At 59.1% G+C, this 19,914-nt stretch overlaps 1 protein-coding gene across 1 annotated transcript; it reads left to right on the forward strand.

Annotated features, from left to right (window-relative positions):
- Window positions 1–778: 778 nt before the first annotated feature.
- TRAIP (TRAF interacting protein) lies at window positions 779–19,567 on the forward strand. Its single transcript, XM_080674430.1, has 15 exons — window positions 779–972; window positions 5,201–5,258; window positions 5,730–5,813; window positions 7,654–7,693; window positions 8,164–8,291; window positions 9,680–9,774; window positions 10,241–10,354; window positions 11,023–11,110; window positions 11,673–11,762; window positions 12,182–12,270; window positions 16,779–16,934; window positions 18,141–18,189; window positions 18,452–18,601; window positions 18,674–18,724; window positions 18,935–19,567. Exons 1-15 carry the CDS (start codon window positions 875–877, stop codon window positions 19,058–19,060), a joined length of 1,416 nt encoding a protein of 471 aa, XP_080530556.1. The 5' UTR covers window positions 779–874; the 3' UTR covers window positions 19,061–19,567.
- Window positions 19,568–19,914: the final 347 nt, after the last annotated feature.

The raw sequence follows: 19,914 nt of genomic DNA on the forward strand, positions 1-19,914 counted from the left end.
GAAGACTTGTTCCATCCCCTGCCGCCCAGAGAACTCACCAGGGATGCCGCTGTCCCTCAGGGGAGACCCAAAGATAACTGATGTGATGTGGGGACAGGGAAATAGGGTTTGTGAGTCACTGGTCTATGGAACACCTGGGCCTCCAAAATTCCTACGCTGCATACAGTTCAGGGGCACAACTGATCCTCGCGGGCGCTCAGAGCAGAAGTCAGGGTACTGGCCCTGCCGCCTGCAGACTTGGGGATCGTCCGTCATGCGGGGTGAGGACCCATGTCCATCTTTCTAGGACGACTCTACAGCCGAGGGCTGGGAGGGTGGGGCATCCTTTGGGTCTGTGAGAACTGTGGGCTTCCAGCGCGCGGGCCAACACTGCCGGGAGCGCGGCGGGCCCGCTCTCCATCCGGACCGTCCCATGTCCCTGCGGCCGCGGTCCTGACTCTCCCGCTGTTCAGAGGAGGCTGCCATGACAGGCCAGGGCCAAGGAGCCCGAGCCCGGCGCACCGCGCATCAGCGCTGATTTGCCCCGAAAGCAGGCCGGCGGCGGCGTGGCTGCTCCCGCTCCAGCTCCCGCGCTGCACTCTGCGGTACAATTACCTTCCCCGGAGCCGCCGCCGCGCTCCCGCGGCCAGGTTCCGGCCCGCGCTCCGCCCCAGGATTCTATTTGTCCGCAGGGCCGTTAAACCCCGCCCCCCGAGGGTTCGTCCAATCCGAACTCAGCCTTTAGGCTCTGCCTCCACGTTTCGCGTAGCCACTTCCGGTCCTACCCCGGAAGTCGCGCAGTGGAGCCAAATTTGAAGGGAGCTGAGACGCGGGGGCGCGTCCTTGGCTACCCGGGCCCGTCCTTGGCTACCCGGGCCCCTGGAGTCCGGTGACCATGCCCATCCGTGCGCTCTGCACCATCTGCTCCGACTTCTTCGACCACTCGCGCGACGTGGCCGCCATCCACTGCGGCCACACCTTCCACCTGCATTGGTGAGTGGCTGCTGTTTGGGGGCTGGACGCTTTCTGCCGTCCTCATCCCCAACAGGAGTGTGGGATGTCGGGCCTGCGCCTGCCAGCCCCCCGCAGCCCGGACGGGCACTCAGGGCGCCCCACGGGAGGTCCCCGACCTGGGCAGAGGCGGGTCAGGGCGGGCTCTGTCCAGACCGCAGGAGGTGACAGCTGAGCGGAGTCCGCGGGCACAGAGCCCGTTCAGTGAAGAGGGAGCCGGGACTTGCATGATGGGCTCGGCTGGCGAAGAGATGCGACTTCAAAACTCAGCCAGGGCGGGGTGAGCTCTCCCCAAACTGCCGAGCCCTTTCGGGTTCTTGGAGATAGAAACCCGGTAGGCCTCTGGCTGCCCGGCTCGTTGTGGTTTGCTGGACGGTTTGGAATGTTTGTCCAGAGGCCGCTCTCTGGTCAGACCCCCCAATGTATTCCCCGACGCCAGCAAAACCCCAAACCCCGTTAACATCCAAGGGCGAAGCGGTGCGGCCTGAGGGAGCGGGTGATGCTGCCCGCCCTGCAGGGCCGTTCATGGAGGACAGCGGGTGGGGAGAGAGCCCGGGAGCTGTGGGCGGGCTGGTGCAGGGCGCCGGGCTCCTGTGTGTATTGTGGTAAAATATACAGAGCAGAATTCACCATCCGAACCACTTCTTGCTCCCCCCCCCCTTTTTTTTAATTACTACATACCTTTTTTTATTGTAATAAAAGTATATAACATAAAATTTACCACTTAACCATTTTTGGACTGTTACAAAGTTTATTTAACAACAACAACAAATTCAATATGGAAAAGGACATGACCCAACTTTAATATATTTTATTGATATTTTACAGAGAAGAAGGGAGAGGGATAGAGAGTTAGAAACATCGATGAAAGAGAAGCATCCATCAGCTGCCTCCTGCACACCCCCCACTGGGGATGTGCCCACAACCAAGGTACATGCCCTTGACCGGAATCGAACCTGGGACCCTTGAGTCCGCAGGCCGACGCTCTATCCACTGAGCCAAACCGGTTAGGGCCTGACCCAGCTTTAAAACAGACCCTCTGGAGAGGGGACGTGTGGAAGCCAAGCTTCCTACTCTTCCGAAGGCTTTTCTGACGGGTCGAATTTTCTCCTTTTGCCTCCGTGTTAATCTTGTTCTGTCGCCCGCCAGTGGCCATTACCTACCCAGGCATGATCTGCCACCAGATTCCGAAAGGGATCGAACTCCGGCAGTGTTCCTTGGACATGTCTGCCACCATCTAATTTCAGGACCTTTTGTCCATATTTTTTCTAGCTTGGGAGGCTGAGCTTTGCCCATGGTGTTTACTTGGTAAGCTGAAAGACGCCATTCGTTTTAACCATTTTTAAGTGTGCAAGTCAGTGGCATGAAGTACATGAGTAATTCTGTGTAACCATCACCACTGCCTATTTCTAGAACTTTCCCATCATTACAGACAAAAAACCAACCACCCACTACCCATTAAACAATAACGCTCCATCCCCCCTCCCCAAAGCCCCTGGAAGGCTCCATTTTAACTTCTTATCTCCTGGAGTTCCCTAGTCTAGGCGCCTCATATAAGTAGAATCATGCAATCTTTGTTCTTCTGAGTCTGGATCATTTCACTAAGCATCATATTTTCAAGGTTCATCCATATTATAGTATGTATCAGAATTTTATTCCTTTTTAGGACTGAACTGGAGGCCCAGCGCACAAAATCATGCGTGGGTAGCCCTGACCGGTTTGGCTCAGTGGATGGAGCGTCGGCCTGCGGACTGGAGGGTCCCGGGTTCGGTTCCAGTCAAGGGCATGTACCTTGGTTGCGGGCACATCCCCAGTGCGGGGTGTGCAGGAGGCAGCTGATCGATGTTTCTCTCTCATTGATGTTTCTGACTGTCTATCCCTCTCCCTTCCTCTCTGTAAAATATCAATAAAATATATTTTTTAAAAAAATCATGCGTGGGTAGCTCCCTGCTGCTCGCCGCCCCCGCCCACCGCCGCTAGCCACTGCTCATGGGGCGGAGGGGGCGGGGAGGAGGGGAAGGGAGGGACGGAGAGGTGGTCAGTGCACCTCATGGCGACTGGTTGAGCCGTCATTCCGGTCGTTACACCTTGGTCCCTGGCCTTTTATTATACAGGATGGGGTAATATTCAGTTGTGTGGAAACACCACATTTTGTTAACCCTTCGTCTGTTAATGGCCTGGTTTTGTTTCTGTGTGTTGGCTGCTGTGAGCTGTGCTACTGTAAATGTTGGTAAACGTGTATCTGTTCTAGTCTGCACTCTCATTTCTTTTTGGTCTACCCAGAGGTGGAATTGCTGGGTTCTATGGTAATTCTACATTTACTGTTTTGAGAAATTGCCTTACTGTTTTCCACAGTGACTGCACAAGGGTTCTGGTTTCTCCCCATCCTTGCCGACGCTGGTTATTTTCTTTTTTCTTTTTTTTAAATGTATTTTATTACTTTTTTACAGAGAGGAAGAGAGAGGGATAGAAAGTTAGAAACATCGATGAGAGAGAAACATCAATCAGCTGCCTCCTGCACACCTCCCACTGGGGATGTGCCCACAACCAAGGTATATGCCAGCCGTGGGCAAACTACGGCCCGCGGGCCGGATCCAGCTGTTCTATCCGGTTCTCTTGCTCTCCCCTCCGCTCCTTTACTTTGAATTTATATTAGTTCACACAAACACTCCATCCATGCTTTTGTTCCGGCCCTCTGGTCCAGTTTAAGAACCCATTGAGGCCCTTGAGTCAAAAAGTTTGCCCACCCCTGGATATGCCCTTGACCGAAATCGAACCTGGGACCTTTCAGTCCGCAGGCCGACGCTCTATCCACTGAGCCAAACCGGTTAGGGCGACACTGGTTATTTTCTGGTTTGGTTTTGCTCCTACAGTAGCCATCCTAATGGGTGTCTTCTTTTTTTAATGTGTGTTTACAACCGTCAGGTTCCCTCTTAGCACTGCTTTTGCTGTATTTCATACGTTTTGATAGGTTGTGTTTTCATTTATTTTGAAGGATTTTCTAATTTCCCTTGCAATTACGTCTTTACGCATTGGCTGTTTAAGAATGTGTTGTTTCATTTCCTCGTAATTGTGAATTTTCTATTTCTTTCTGTTACTGATTTTTAGTTTCATTGCATCGTGGTAAAAAAAAAACAACGCTTTCTGTGATTTAGATATTTTAAAACTTATTAAGACTTGTTTTGTGGCCCAACATATGGTCTATCCTGGAGAGTTCCATGCACACTTGAGAAAAACACGTATTCAGCTGTTACTGGGTGGAGTATATACCTGTTAGATCTGGTTAGTTTATTTTATTGTTCAAGTTCTCCCTTTCTTCGTTGATCATCTGTCTGATTGTTCTATCCGTTATTGAAAGCGAGGGGTACTGACATCTTCAATTTTTTGTTCTAGTACGATTTCTCCCTTCAATGCTGGCAAGTTTCTTTCCCATATTTTTGGGCTCTGTGTTTAGGTGCATACGTGTTTATAATTGTTATTTCTTCTTGGATTGAACCTGTTATCACTATATAAAGTCCTTCTTTGTCTCTTGTAACCATTTTTTTTTTTTTTTTTTACTTAAAGTCTATTTTGTCTGACAATTAGACACCTCAGCTCTCTTGTTGTTATAATTTTTTACTTATCCTGGTTGGGATTCATTACGTTTCTTCCATTTGTGGAATGATTTTTTTTAAAAAATATATTTTATTGATTTTTTTACAGAGAGGAAGAGAGAGGGATAGAGAGAAACATTGATGAGAGAGAGACATCGATCAGCTGCTTCCTGCACGCCCCCTACTGGGGCTGTGCCCGCAACCCAGGTACATGCCCTTGACTGGAATCGAACCCGGGACCCCTCAGTCCGCAGGCCGACGCTCTATCCACTGAGCCAAACCGGCTAGGGCTGGAATGATTTCTTTAATTAGCTTTGGGAAATTAAAGCGATCGTCTCTGCATGTATTGCCTCTGTGGAGGGAGGGAGGGACAGAGGGAGGGACATGGATGGGAGAGAGGAATATTGATCAGTTGCCTCCCATACGCACCCTGCCTGGGGATTGAACCGCAGCCGTTTTTGGTGTATGCTCCCACCACCTGAGCCACCTGGCCGGGGCAGTTCTCTCCCGGTCGAGGAGGAGCAGGCAGACCCTTCTGTGGACAGGGTGGCTGCCTGGCCTGTACGTCTCCAGCCAAGCCACGGCTCGCCAGTCTGTTTTTCTGCTTCTCGTTCCAGCCTAATCCAGTGGTTCGATACAGCACCAAGTCGGACCTGCCCGCAGTGCCGAATCCAGGTGAGCGGGGAGCGGGGGCGTCCCTCAGCTTAAGGCCTCTTCTCCTCGCCAGGAAGCAGGAACGCGGGACGGTCTCTGAGGCTGGTTATCGTTGGCCCTTTTGGAGCCTCATGGTCTGTGGCTCGGGAGGCCTGCTTCTGCCCACGGGTAGCTGGCAGATGCACTCACTGCCTGGATCAGTCTCCACCTGGGTAGACTTGGGCCCCTTCTCTGCCTTTCCCGACTTTCTCAATGCCCAGTACCTAGAGTTGGGGTGTCTTTTGAGTGGTTACAATATGGGTCCCAGAGACATGACCTCAGGAACCACCAAGCTCGTGGCACCAGCTCGAGGCACTTCCGGGTCCCTGGCCTTTTATTATACAGGATGGGGTATAATAAACCACTGGATACGGCGTGAAATGTTGGGCCCGAGAGCAGGCCTGGCCCAGGACCCAGCTGTGCGGTCACATTCTTCCGTGTTCTTCCATCCAGGTTGGCCGGAGATCCATCATCAATAAGCTCTTCTTTGACCTTGCCCAGGAGGAGGAGGGTGTCTTAGACGCAGAATTCTTAAAGGTACCTGGGATTTCTCTCATCCTGCTGAGCCCCACGCTCTCTGCGAGTTCTTTCTGCTCCCAGCCAGGGCGAGCACTTAGAGCGTGGAGGGGAGCTCCGGAGGGGAGACAGAGGAGAGGTGAAGATGAGTCGTTGGAGAAACACGCTGTTGAGCTCTCCCTTTGGGGTTTCAGAGCATTTCCGACCCAGGGTCAGAGTGCCCCTCCCAAGGTCCCCTCGCCTTGCCAAGGATCTACAACCATCCTCCCAGCCCACTTTGCTGCTTGGACAGTCAGGGGCAGAAGAGAAAACTTCTAGCCCGCAGCCAGGGAGATGTGTGGGCCCTTCGTTCACAAACCTGGCTGTGTCTCACGCCTGCCGGGGAGCTCAGCATATTCCGGGTGCCCGTGTCTTCCCCAGGCAGGAATAGAGGGCAGAGCCCTGGAATCCAGATCTGCAGCCGGGGCAGAAACCCACACTGCAGGAGCGGGTGGGTGGGCTCCCTCCTGCACTCCCACCGCTTCCCCCAGGTCTGAGATTCAGCTTTTGCCCAAGAAGCCTCTTGAGGAAGTGGGATTGGGGTTCGCAATGAGCTTGGACTCTGAGGGCTCATTTTCTGGGCGTCCGTCGGATCGGGGCTCGTTTGGCCTTGGCTCCAGGGTTCCATGATGTCCTTGGAACCCACTGATTCAGGAACGTGGAGCTTTTGTGCTGAAAGCCAGCACGTTCATCGTCATGGTAACCGCTCCCAGTTTTAAGCTGTGTTCTCCCCGTGATGCAGGCAACAAAGGCAGCTTCGTGTCTCTCCGGCTTTCAGAGCCAGCTCTGGGAGACAGGGAGGCAGCATCTTGAGTGCTTGGGATCAAGGGCGTGGAAGGCATCCTGCTTGGGTGTGGCAGGAGCCGGGGGACTAGAGGTGGCTTTTGTTCTGGGCAGCCCGGCACATCCTCCTCAGCCCGCCACTGCCCCCTCCAGGTGCTCAGCCTGCACTGGCCAGCCCCGGCCAGCCCACCTGGGGCTTACCCACCTCCTGGGGCTGGGCCTTGGTATTGGTCACGTGTGAGAGTCTGAGTCTTGTGTTGACCTGGAGGAGGATTTGCCTGGATCCCATCCAGCTGCCACCTTGGGCCCTTGGCCACGCCTTTAGGTTTTCCTGCTTACGGAGCAGGCACCTCTCGTGCCCACAAGGGTGTTGAATGTCCCGGCCTCCTGAGTGGGGGCTGGGCGCAGGGCTGCCGGCCTCTCAGCAGACCTGCAGCAGCGGTTCTGGGACGTATACACAGGCTCCGAGAGGCTCGGACGGTCTCGTTAGAACCCCGCACGTGTGGAGCTTCATCCAGGGCTCACAGCTGTCCTGGCCCACCAACCCTATTAACCCTGGGCTGGAAGATGGCGCTGCACAGAGCCAGCTGAGCGCGTGCAAGAGCGGTGGCTGTGAAGCAGGCAGGACCCCAGGGTGGAGGGAAGGAGTGGTGGCCCAGGTCCTTGGCCATGCCAACTCTGTGTCCCCTCTAAGTGCAGCTGGCGCCCAGAGAGGTAGAGGCCTGCCCAGGGCCAGGAAGCCATGGAAGCCTCTGCTGTAGGCTGACCACGCACACCCGGCTTCACTGCCCCGGCCCGCGGCTCCTCCTTCCCTGGGTTGGGGTCTTGCACCTGATGCCATGTCCCCCCGCTTAGCCGCCGCTTAAGAAGGCACGGAGCCAGAGCAAGGCTTCTGGCCATTGTTGCTGGGCCTGGCCTTCGGTACAGAGTCTGTGCCTCTCTAGGCCGACAGGCTTCACGCTCCCTCCCGGGCTCCCCCGGCCTGATGGAAGGCAGCTGTGACGCCCGGCTGCTGCTGATGGTGCCTGTTGTCTTGCAGAATGAACTGGACAATGTCCGAGCCCAGCTGTCCCAGAAAGGTGAGTCAGCCCGCGGCACGGGGCTGTGGGAAGCCTCTGACGCAGGTGCTGGTGGGAGAGGCCAGGGGCTCTCCCACTTGTGTGTCCATGAGTCTGGCCCCTCTTGTAGTCAGAAAAGGAGAGGAGGGAGGGGGCTGAAACTGCCCCCGGGACCAGGGAGCCTTAGCTGGGAGGGCCCCCTGATGCACCAGAGTGTCTGCAGGAGAGGTTTCGGCCGGAGCTTGGCAGGAGCCGCATGGCTTCTGGGACGATGAACTGACTGGACGCCGCATGGGCGTGGCAGCGGTGAAGTCTCTGCTGGAGGACTCCAGCCCGCTTCCCTCCAGCGCCACCAGCCTCTGGCCTGGGCCTTGTTCCTCACCTGTCTCTGGGGTGGGGTGCTGGCGCCCAGAAGCCCAGGTTCTCACGCTGATAGGTGGATGGGCCTCTCTCCTCCCCCCCCCCACCCCCGTTCTCCTCCCCTGCTCCAGAGAGGGAGAAGCGGGACAGCCAGGGCATCATCGACACCCTGCGGGACACGCTGGAGGAGCGCAACGCCACCGTGGAGTCTCTGCAGCGGGCCCTGGACGAGGCCGACATGCTGTGCTCCACCCTCAAGGTGGGCCTGGGTCCCGTGGGCACCGTGGGGGGGATGGAGCCCCAGCCCCGGGCTCACCGCTCGAGGCTTAACTTCGGTTCTGCCTTGGTCAGCAGCTTGGTGTGTGCAGGTGTAAGATGGAGGCGAACCCCCTCTTCCCCAGGCCTCCGTACTGTACCACCAGCCGCAGGAAAAGGGCCGTAGTGGCCACACTTACGAGTGTTGTACCCGGGAGTTTGAAGAGCTGAGGCCTTCCCAGCACTTTATGGAGGGGCTGTTTAGCCAGGACCTGGTGAGGCGGGGCCATGTTCCCAGAGCGGCGTGTACTCCACTGACGGAGCGCCTGAAACCCATGCGCACTCTAGCCCTCGGCGGGCTGCTCTCCGGAGCCAGATCAAACGGCACCCAGCGAGGCGCGAGGCCTTTGAAGCTGGCTGTGCTGCGCTGGCGGGCGGATCAGAGCCTGCAGAGCCAGCGCTCCAGACCCGATGAATTTTGTAGCAGCCGGTTGGTGAGCCTCTTGCTCTCCCAGGGGCAGGAGGCGATTGATCTGAACCCTCAGTTGACACGCTGGCCTTGCAGCGAGGAGCAGTCCTTGCGGGGTGCCATTGGAGGGGGAAGGAGGCGTCCTTGTGAACAGACAGAGCCCCCGGGTATTCTTTGTCTCTGTTCCTGCTGGTGGCTGGTCTGGGTCACGTGGCCTGGCCGGAGGAAGGCAAGCAGCAGAGCAGCTCCTGGCTGCAGAGCCGGCATTCCCAGAGGTGGAGGGTCTCGGGCTGAGGGCAGCTGGCCACCGCCCCTGGCTCAGCGCTGCTATCCTGGCCGCTGTCCATGGGTCCAGATCAGTGGTCGGCAAACTCATTAGTCCACAGAGCCAAATATCAACAGTACAACGATTGAAATTTCTTTTGAGAGCCACATTTTTTAAACTTAAACTTCTTCTAACGCCACTTCTTCAAAACAGACTCGCCCAGGCCGTGGTATTTTGTGGAAGAGCCACACTCAAGGGGCCAAAGAGCCGCATGTGGCTCGCGAGCCGCAGTTTGCCGACCATGGGTCTAGATGGTGGACAGCGAGGCCTGGACTCTACAATACGCACCATAACGCCCAGCACAGGAGTTGGCCGCCCACAAGGGCCCTGTGGGTGCTGCCAGGGCTGTGCCCACGTGAGACATAGCTCAGAGGAAGCACGCGGGGCGGTGAGGAAGCTGCTGGCGAGGGCCTCTTAGCAGAAAAGCACAAGCTGAGTGCGCCCAGCAGCCTTACCGCCCGGCCTGGGGCTTAGGGGACACATGGTTTTCGGCATTTTCAAAAGCCGGCAGTTCTGGGGCGGCGTTTCCCCCGCGCCTGCAGCCATGGTCCCTGGATGCTGCCGGCGACAGGTATGTTGGCGTGTGTTTGCTCCTCAGAAGCAGATGAAGTTCTTGGAGCAGCAGCAGGATGAGACCAAACAAGCCCGGGAGGAGGCCCGCCGGCTCAGGAGCAAGATGCAGACCATGGAGCGGTGCGCGGGCTGCCCTCCTTGCCCCAGGCCCCGGGTGGCACAGCTCATAGGACTGCGTAGGAGTCGGGTCACCGCTGAGGCTCTAACCTCTGAGGCTGGGGGGCCGGGGGGGGCTCGGGCCAGCTAAGTGTGGGCACCGGTCTCTGCTCAGCTCTATGGGCTCCTCCACTTCCCCTGGGGGCCCTTGCCACATGCTTCCCTGTCCTGTTGCCTGTGGCCAGATGACCTGGCAGGCCGTTTGCTCTAAGAGCCCCTCTCTAGGGGTCCCCAGCCTGGAGGACCTCTGGCAGCACCCCTTCCTCCCCAGCAGATCCCCAAGGCTGTGCTCAGCTCTGCTGTGGGCCTTTCTTTGGGCAGGCCCGCCTGCTAAAGCATCCTAGCAGCCCAGGCTGTCACCATAGCAACAGCAGCAAAGGGAGGCAGAGCTGTCTCCAAATTTTCAATGCCGTGGGCCGGTATTTTTCAGGATTGAGCTCCTACTCAAGAGCCAGCGGCCTGAGGTGGAGGAGATGATCCGAGACATGGGTGCGGGCCAGGCAGCGATGGAGCAGCTGGCCGTGTACTGCGTGTCCCTCAAGAAGTGTGTACTCTGTCCCTCTGTCCCAGCCCAGGCACTAAGCCGTGGCACCCAGCCACGCCTGCCCATCTGCTGCCCCTCCCGTACCAGGCAGAGCAGGTGGAGTTAGGGGCCAGCTCGGGGGTGCCTGCCGCCTCTGTTCGCTCTGAGCCCACCTCACCGTGTGGCCAGAGCCAGTTTCTTAGCCTCTGACCCTCTGCCTACTGAATGGAGGCAGTAATAACTGGCCTCGGGCTGCTGAGAGAAGGGAGTGGTTACAGGCGTTATTTCCAAGGAGGTTGGCCCGCCTCTGTGAGTGCAGCCCCTTCGTGGTCTCTGCCGCCCGGGTCCTAGCAGCGCTGTCACTACCCTGCCTGGCTCACAGCAGAAACTGCCCAGATTCGCCAGTACCGTGGGGGGAGGTGGGGAAGGGCCGCCTGGCCCCCAGGCACAGAGGACCCCAGATGCCTCCCGTGGGGGCCAGTTGGTGCAGGGGCCTCCTGAGTGAGGACCAGAGGGAGCAGGCTGGCCGCTCTCCTGGCATTGGCGGGGTAGGACCCCGCACAGTGCCGCCCCTTGAGCTCAGGTGTCAGAGTAGGAGTGAGGGTTGGGCTGTGCTTTGGGTTTGGTTGGTGCTCAGTCCGACCAGCAGGTGTCCCGTTCCGACGTCCCTTTCCCTGGCCCCTGTGTAGGGAGTATGAGAATCTGAAAGAGGCTCGGAAGGCCTCCGGGGAGCTGGCTGACAAGCTCAAGAAGGACTTGTTTTCCTCCAGAAGCAAGGTACCTTGTGGGGAGCAGAGGGGGAGGGAGAGGGGCCATCTTGCTTTCACGCTCAGTCACGGCCCCTGAGCAAGGCCCGGGGCCTGCGGCTGCAGCTGACCAAGGGCTGTCGCCTGACTCACAGAGACCAGTCACTGGTCCTCACGGGTGTTGGCTCAGGCTGTGTGGCTTGTCCATTTAGGATGGCGGGTCACGCACGTGCTCTCCTGGCATGCAGCCTTATGCCCCCGGCTCCTCCCGGCTCCGGCCCTCAGCTGGCGGAAGGGCATAGTTCCCAAATGTGCCGCCTTCGGAGGTCGGCACCAGGCCCAGAGCAGAGGGCTCCTGGAACCCGATGTAGTCCGCACACCCACTTTTCTCCTGGGCCTGGTGCATCCACGGGCCGCAGGGCGTAGGGGCAGCCCAGAAGGGCCTCGCTGGACCACGGCCCAGCCCATAGAGCTAGGGTCTCCCTGGGGGCCCCCAAACTCCTGGGCCCCGGTCTCCCTGAGCAGCCTGGGCCGCCGCAGGTGGGGCAGAGCACGTGGCCGCCCTTGGCTCACCCCCCTCCACTTGCCGGCAGTTGCAGGCCGTCTACTCTGAGCTGGACCAGGCCAAGCTGGAGCTGAGGTCGGCCCAGAAGGATCTGCAGGGCGCCGACAAGGAGATCGCGGTGAGGGGCGCCCCTGGCGGAGCGGGAGGGAGGGTGGTCGTGTGCCCTCCAAGAGCAGAGCTGGGCTAACGCTGCCCGGGAGCCTTCGCAGTCGGTGGAGCTGGTTCTGGGCTCCCTCACCCTCTGCATCCGGGTGGGTCAGGATGTACACTTGACCCTGGTCTGGAGCTGGCGGACGGCACCAGGGGGCTTCCCTCAAAGTCTATTTTGCACCTACAGCCCAAGGTCACCAGAGAAGGAGCTTTGCCAGGGAGGCGTCTGGGCCGGGGGGTCCTGGCCTCTGGGGCCTTGGGGACGGGGCTTCAGGCCCTGCGCCGCGCCCAGGGGGCCTGCCGTCTGCGTGTCGCTCTCGTCCTTGGCGGTCTGTCTGGGCTTGACGCCTCAGCCTTCCATTCACATGTTCTCTCTCCTTCCCCAAGAGCCTGAAAAAGAAGCTGCGGATGCTGCAGGAAACGCTGAGCCTGCCGCCGGTGGACAGCGAGACGGTGAACCGCCTGGTGTCGGAGAGGTGTGTGACCTCGGGGTGCAGGCCGCGCTGGAAGAGCTCCCTGGTCAGGGCCTCACTCCTGGCTCTGGCGGGGGGCTCTCCGTGTGGGTGTGAAGGCTGTGCCTCCTGCCTGGGAGACGGCCAAGGTTTCGCTGCAAAGCAGCTGAGGCAGGTTTTGGGCTCGGTTGGACAAGCAGAAGTCCGGGCAGCCCAGGCGGGACCTCGGTCGGCAGGGAAGGGCAGGGGCACTGGGGGTCTCCGCAGCCTGTTTATGGGATGGCTCACCAAATGCTCCGTCAGCGCCCCCTGAGTCGGGAGCAAACAGGGAAACATTCACTGAAAGAACTCCCTCGGGTCCCTGGAGTGTGTGCATGGACGCTGCCAGCAGAGGGAGCCAAGAGGCCAAGGATGTGTGTCCCTGCCAGGAGCGGCCACCGCTCCTCCTGCGCGTCACACAAGCCCGCTGGGCCGTCTCCCCCTCTGCCCAGCTGAGGGCCCAGACAGCACACACCAGCTAGCGGCCCCGCCTTCTACCTGAGCCACTTGGCGTGTCCTGTGGAAGAGCATCATGCTCCCTCCCACGTCCAGCCCGGTGCTGGAGCCCCGCCCCTTCCCCTGCCCCGCCTCCCGCCCCTTCCCCTGCCCCGCCTCCCGTGTGGCTTGGGGTCCGCCCTCTCCCTCTTCCTGTCAGCCCAGCAGTAGCAGCCCCTGGGCATCGTGCCAGTCCTTCCTCACCAAACCCCTCGCAGGGCCCTTGGCACTGGGCCTGCAGCACTCGCAGGACGGCCTGGGCTGCGGTGGGTCTAGGCTGCAGCCGGGTCACACTGTTGAGGACCATTTCCTGCCCTCCTGCTTCTGTGCCTTCCTGTGTGTCGGCTCTTCTGCCCTTGGCCCAGTGGCCCTGCAGAGCCCCCCCTACCCCGGTCTCCCCAGCAGCTCACCCCCTCTGCTGTTTGGGCTGTAGATGTGCTGTCCCTGGCCATGCGCTGCCAGAATTTGGGGCGTCTGTGGGTACTGATGGGGTTGCCCATTCATTTGTTGCAGTAGGGCTGTCCTTTACTCCTGTCATTTCAGGGTGGCCTCCCGAGGTAACTATCACCCCCACTACAGAGGGTAATTGGGAGACCTCTCTCAGGGGCCCAGACAGGCTGAAGAGTTGGGAGGCCGTTGCTTAGGGAAGGCCCACAGGCACCCTGAGCTCATGGGGAGACACTGACTGGCCCCCTGCACACAGGCGGTGGCTGCCCGGGGCCTGGGCTCCGTTTGGGAAAGTGGGGCTTTGAGCGTCTTGCTCCACCTCCTGAGGCCTCTGGCACGCGGCCTGTCTGCACACAGGCCGGGCTAAGTGTTCCCGCGGTGATGGCGTCCCCAGGACGGCCCAGGCAGTGCCTCCGCCAGCTCGGGAGGGCTGCTGGGCTGCACACTCCGCGTGGCAGACAGGAGGTGGGAAGGAAGGAGAGGCCTCGCAGGAGGGGGCAGTTGGAGCTTCTTCAGAGAAGGGTTTGCTGGGAACGGTGTGAGGGCACAAGAACTGTCCACATGAGCCAGGGGGCAGTGTGGGGGTGACCCGGGCACTGGGCACCTCCGCATCTTGAGTTCCCTCTGCGGGGCCGGGAGGTGCAAGGGAAGAAGACTGTCTTAACTGGAGCCAAAGCTGGGCACGCGCCCTGGACTCCCCTGGGCAGGGTCTGGGATGGCAGCAGGAAGCCCTGCCATGAGACCGTGGAGAGGAAAGGCCGTCCCCAGCCAGACCCGGCCTGCCTCTGCCTCGTGGGGCCCGTCCTCTAACCTGGACTCGCCGGTGGGTAAAGGGCGGCAGGACAGCCGATACCGTGAAAAGCTGGCATGCGTGGTTCTGGCTGTGCCTTGTGCTGTGGTTCCCGGAGAGGAGTTGGCTTAGGTGGGTTCACCCAGCCTCGATTGCACTTGCAGGCAAGGAAGGGGGAGCTTCCGTGGCCTGGCCGGGGGGAGGAAGTGCTCATCCAGCCCCCCCCCCAAATCCCTGCGCAGTTCTTTCCTCTGCCCCGCACCCCCTGGGCTCCTGGCCCGAGTCTCACCCTCACGTCACAGCCCTGCCCCTGAGCAGAGGGAGGAGGGCTTCGGGGACCCTGGATGGTTCCTGAGGGAAGGAAGGGGACGTGGGGAGGGCCCCTGCCACTCCCCAGAGTCCTCCTCCGCCCCAGGAGCTGGGAGCCCCCCCAGGCCTGGGGGGTTAGGAAGATCCCATTGGCTGCAGCCTTCTAGTTGAACACCTCCCCACCCGACAGTGAAACGGGTCGTGTTGAGGGTGGAAAACGTGGGCTTATCGCAGAGGCCGTCTCTGCTGCCAGGCGGCGGCCTGCCCTGCGGTCCGTGTTCTGTGTGCGGCCTGGGGTGGGAGGCCCAAGTCACGCATACACACCGTACATATAGTTGTTTCCCCAAATTAGCGTAAAACCTGTATGACATACGGTGCCCATTGACATTAACTCCCCACTCCTCCTCTTCCCCGGCCACCGGCAGCCAGCACCCCCTTCCCATCCCTGTGACGGAGACTTCGGAAGGCCCAGCTCAGAGGCCTCATGCGGTGCTGGTCCGGGGCGGGCTTAGTTCGGTTCCCATCGTGCCCTCCAGGCCCCCCAGGTCGCAGCACTGCCTTTGTGAGGCTGAAGAGCAGCCCGTCGTACGTGTCCGCCTCACTGTGCTTTGCTGTTCGTCGGGGGGCGGGCACCTGGCTGCTTCCATTTCTGGCTGCTGTGAGCGGCGCTGCTGTGAGCGTGGCTGTGCAAATTCCTCTGGGACTCCTGCTCCGGCTCTCCGATCGCTTCCCAGGAGCCGCACGGCTGGGGCCTGCGGAACGCTAGTCTGAATGTTGTGTGGAACGGCCTTGCTCTGCCCACGGTGGTCGGACCATTCACACGCCCCCCAGCAGCGCACACGGCCATCTTCCACATTCTCGCCGACGCTTATTCCTTTGCTTTTCTGGTTTGTTGGTATTTTTTTTATTTTTTTTATTAAGGTATTATATGTGTACATATCTTACCATTGCCCCCCCACCCCACTCCCATACATGCCCTCACCCCCCAATGTTTTGCATCCGTTGGTTACTCTTATATGCACGCATATAAGTCCTTCAGTTGCTCTCTTATTTCCCCCACCTCTCCCTAACCTTCCCGCTGTAATTAGACAGTCTGTTTGATGCTTTACTGCCTCTGTATCTATCTTTTTGTTCATCAGTTTATACTGTTTTTCATTATCCCCAAATGAGTGAGATCATGTGGTATTTTTCCTTCATTGACTGGCTTATTTCACTTAGCATAATGTTCTCTAATTCCATCCAGGTGCCTACAAATGGTAGTAATTCCTTCTTTTTTATGGCAGCGTAGTATTCCATTGTGTAGATGTACCATAGTTTTCTGATCCACTCATCTGCTGACGGGCACCTAGGCTGTTTCCAAATCTTAGCTATTGTAAATTGTGCTGCTATGAACATAGGGGTGCATATATCCTTGCTGATTGGTGTTTCTAGTTTCTTGGGATATATTCCTAGAAGTGGGATCACTGGGTCAATTGGGAGTTCCATTTTCAGTCTTTGAGGAAACTCCATACTGTTCTCCACAGCGGCTGCACCAGTCTGCATTCCCACCAGCAGTGCACGAGGGTTCCTTTTTCTCCGCATCCTCGCCAGCACTTGTCATTTGTTGATTTGTTGATGATAGCCATTGGTTTGTTGGTATTGTTTGTTTGGATGGTAGCGTCCTAATGGGTATGAGGTGGCATCTCATGGTAGTTTTGATTTGTCTTCCCTAATGATGAGTGATATTGAGCATCTTTCCATGGGCTTATTGGCCATTTGTAAATCTCTTTAGGAGAAATATCTGTTCAAGACCTTTGCCCATTTTTGAATCAGGTTGTTTGTTTTCTCCTTGTCGAGTTCTAGTTCTCTATAGGTTTTAATCCCTTATCAGAGATACGATCTGCAAATATTTTCTCTCGTTCCCTGAATCGCCCTTTTACTCTGTGATAATACGTTTAATGCACAAAGTTTTTAATTCTTGTAAAGTCTGATTTGTCTGGTTTTGTATTGCTTTTTAAATGTAACATGTGCGCATTGCCCCGTGTTATTAAGTTTACTGTCTGGAAACCCTCCTTTAATGTCTGTCATATTCAAGCTAGGAACGTGAGGGAGTCATTCTCAGTTTCTAAGGTGCCGTCTGCCACAAGCAGCGCTGAGGGGGCAGCGATCTGGCCGTGTTTCTGCTCCTTGCGCTGTATTCTGAGAAATGAGGCTGCATGGTCAAATGGCAGCAGCCCTTGGGCATTTGGGTTGTGCATGGGTTTCGCTTGCTTCCTTCCTGTCGCCCAGCCTGTCGCTGGTCCGTGACTGGAGGACTGAGCCAAGAGGGTTTTCCTGTGGCGATGAGGCTTCCTTGCAGGTGGCGCTGAGCGGGGCGGGCTGCAGGCCCCTGGAGCGGAACCATCCCCGGAGCCCTCGGGGCCGCTGTCCTGGGCGCCACTGTGAGCTGGGTCCCCTCTGTCTGTGCCTGTAGCCCGGCCCCTGTAGAGATGCTGAGCCTGAAGCTTCGCCGGCCAGCCCTCAGTGATGACATTGACCTCAATGCCACCTTTGACGTGAACACCCCCCCGGCCCGGCCCCCCGGCCTTCAGCATGGCCATGCCAAGAAGCTCTGCCCGGAGAAGGCACAGTGAGTGGTAGTCCCTGGCCCTGCCCACCGCTGGGAGGGGGGCTGAGGTCCCTGCAGGTCTGCCTGGCAGCTCCGAGGGGCTGCGGGGCAGTGCCGTCCCCTGGGCTGGCCTGGCACCTCCTTCCTCCCTGAGCACTGACTGCACAGCCTTTGCTTGTCCAGTTCATCGTCACCATCGCCCTTTAAGCAAGGGGATGGGGGGAGGGGGAGGGAGAGAATGCAGAGGTCCCGTGGGGACAGGATGGGCTGATGGTGTGGGGGTGCTCCCACTGTGTGGAATGCCTGCCCCCCGGGGTCCTGAGCAGGAACTCTGCACCTCCTCTTCCTTCGGGCACCTCTCAGACTCATGCCTGAGGCAGGGCCATCTCAAACCATGGAGCCCCGGCCCCCACCCCTCCCTAGGGGGCAGCCGTAGCGGCAGGTGTGGGAAGCTGTGCAGAGCTGGTGGCATGGGGGGACCTGCACCAGGGATGCAGCGGCACCGGCAGCGGGAGGCTGTCTCCCTGGCCACACGGGCCACGTGCAGTTTACCATGGAGACCAGAACTGTTCCCGTCAGGCATGGAAGTATTTGCTGCCCAGGGCAGGGAGGCCAAGGGCTGTTTTGGGGCATTCTCAACCGTAGGTCACCATCCTCCCGTCGCCTGGGAGGAGACCGGCAGGGTGTGCAGCTGCTAGGGCCCCAGGGATTGGGTGGAGACATGGTACCCAGCTCTGGAGCTGGGGGTGGGAGGCCTGGCCCGGCCTGTGCAGGGAGCGGCCGCCCGCTCTGTGGCTGTCTGCTCACTGAGGGTCACGCGGAGGCGGTGGCCCCTCTCGGGCAGACAGGGCGAGGCCTGAGCTCACTGGCGTGCCTGCCTGTGTCGGGGCTTTCCCTCCTGTGGGTGTGCCTCGGGTGGGCGCTCCTGCCCACAGAGCCCTGGACATGGAGAGGTGCCTGGGGGCTTGGGGAGCATTGGGGTTAGCTTATCCCTGAGTGAGAGCCACCAGATGGGCACATGGTCCAACCTTCCCTGCCTCCGCCCCTCTGGCCGCTGTGACTGTCCAGCTGGTCACAGGTCTGCCCGTGGCACAGGGATCACTGAGGTGCCTTGCCCGGCACCCAGCACGCCACGCCACGCCCCCACACGGCGGCTCTGCAGGGGGTGTGTCCTAAGCCGACCACCTGCCTGTACGCTCACCTGCCTCTTGCCTTCGTGTCTCCCAGCGCTCCCACTCAGGGCGGTCCCAGGAAGCTGCCCAAAGGCTCCACGCAGGTAAGGCTCCCCGAAGCTGTCGGTCCCCAGGCAGCTGAGTCCCTCAGTCCCGCCAGGACTGCGCGTGAAGCTGGACTCTGGGAGGGCAGGTCTTGCCAGAACCGTGTCAGTCCTCGCCCAGGACTGGGGCCCTGCGGGGCCCCCTGAAACCTGCCTATTGTCCTTTTTGCTCCCCGGAGAGGCACGGGGGGTCCTAGTCCTCCATCCCCGCCCGCCCGCCTGCGCTGCCACCCAGCTCAAGCCCGGCCCTGGTCTCCGGCAGGAGCCCCAGCTCTCGCTGGGCGGCCAGCACTGTGTGGGCGAGCCAGACGAGGAGCTGGCCGGCGCCTTCCCGCTCTTCATCCGGAATGCCGTCCTGGGCCCGAAGCAGCCCAAGAGAGCCAGGGCGGAGCCCCGCCGCAGCACGGACGCAGTGAGTGCCTCCCACGAGGGCCGGGCCGGCCCGCGGCCCGCAGCCCGTCGCTCAGCTCTCCCTCTCCTGCAGGTCAGAACCGGCTTCGATGGCCTTGGAGGCCGGACCAAGTTCATCCAGCCTGTATCCTTGTCTGTGGCCTTGGGCTGAGCTGAGCTCCAGAGCCCACACCCTCCCTCACGGGTACCCCACACCCCAGCCTGCCAGGGCCTGCTGCCCTGGGTGTGCAGAGCCAGACCTTGCTGAGTATCACGGGTGGCCCACCCCAAGTCTCAGCCTCTCCTGCCTGCATTCCTGTCCCCGCTTCAGCCTTTGCCTTGACATCTCCTTCAGACCGACACAACTCTGATCCGCCCCCTGCCAGTCAAGCCCAAGCCCAAGGCCAAGGCTAAGCAGAAGGTGGGGGCCAGGACAGCGCTCCCTCCCTCCCAGGCCAAGCTGGACACCTTCCTGTGGTAGCGAGAACAGTGGGGCCGGCCAACGGCCAGCTTGTCTGTTGCCTCCAACTTACAGCTGAGGACTGGCTCAGCCAGGGCTTGGGGGCATGGCCCTCTCCCAGGACCAGCCTCAGGGCAATGGTGACAAGAAGCTGGGGCTGGGGTGAGGCCCAGAGGATGTGCTTTCCCAGCTCGCAGCCGGCCCCACCCCCCATGCTGGGCCTAGGGGGCCGGGGGAGCTGTGGTCAGCTCACCGCTCCTGCCAGGGGCTTGCTCCATGTTGCAGGCCCCCATGTATGGCCACGACCAGCTGCTGGGCTGCCTCTGAGCCTCAGACCGGGGCCATTTGCTGACTGTGTGGACCAAGTGCCCGAGGCTGCACAGGCAGCTTCGCCTGCCCAAGCTTTTGCCTGCCTGGCGTCCCGCTAGGCATGGCCTGGCCAAGCAGCGGGGGGGCGAGGGGTGGTGGTGGGCAGAGGATGGGCAAGATTTCTATGTTGAAAATAAAAAAGAATATTTTCTTCCTGTGTCTGGGAGTAGACTTCGGTACTTTGGAAAACTTTTATTTTTAATGTATTTTATTGATTTCAGAGAGGAAGGGAGAGGGAGAGAGAGAGAGAAACATCAATGATGAGAGAGAAGCATGGATCGGCTTTCTCCTGCACGCCCCCTACTGGGGATCGAGCCCGCAACCAGGGCCTGTGCCCTGACGGAATCGAATCCGCAACCTTTTGGTGCATGGGACGACACTCAGCCAACTGAGCCCCACCGGCCAGGCAGAACTGACATCTCGACAACAGTGTGTCTACCTATCCATGGACCTGGGATATGCCTCCACTTATGTGGAACTTTTAAAATTTCTTCCATCAGTTTTAA

Source organism: Plecotus auritus (genome assembly GCF_963455305.1).
Source record: "Plecotus auritus genome assembly, chromosome: 6".
In the NCBI taxonomy this organism is placed as follows: Eukaryota; Metazoa; Chordata; class Mammalia; order Chiroptera; family Vespertilionidae; genus Plecotus; species Plecotus auritus.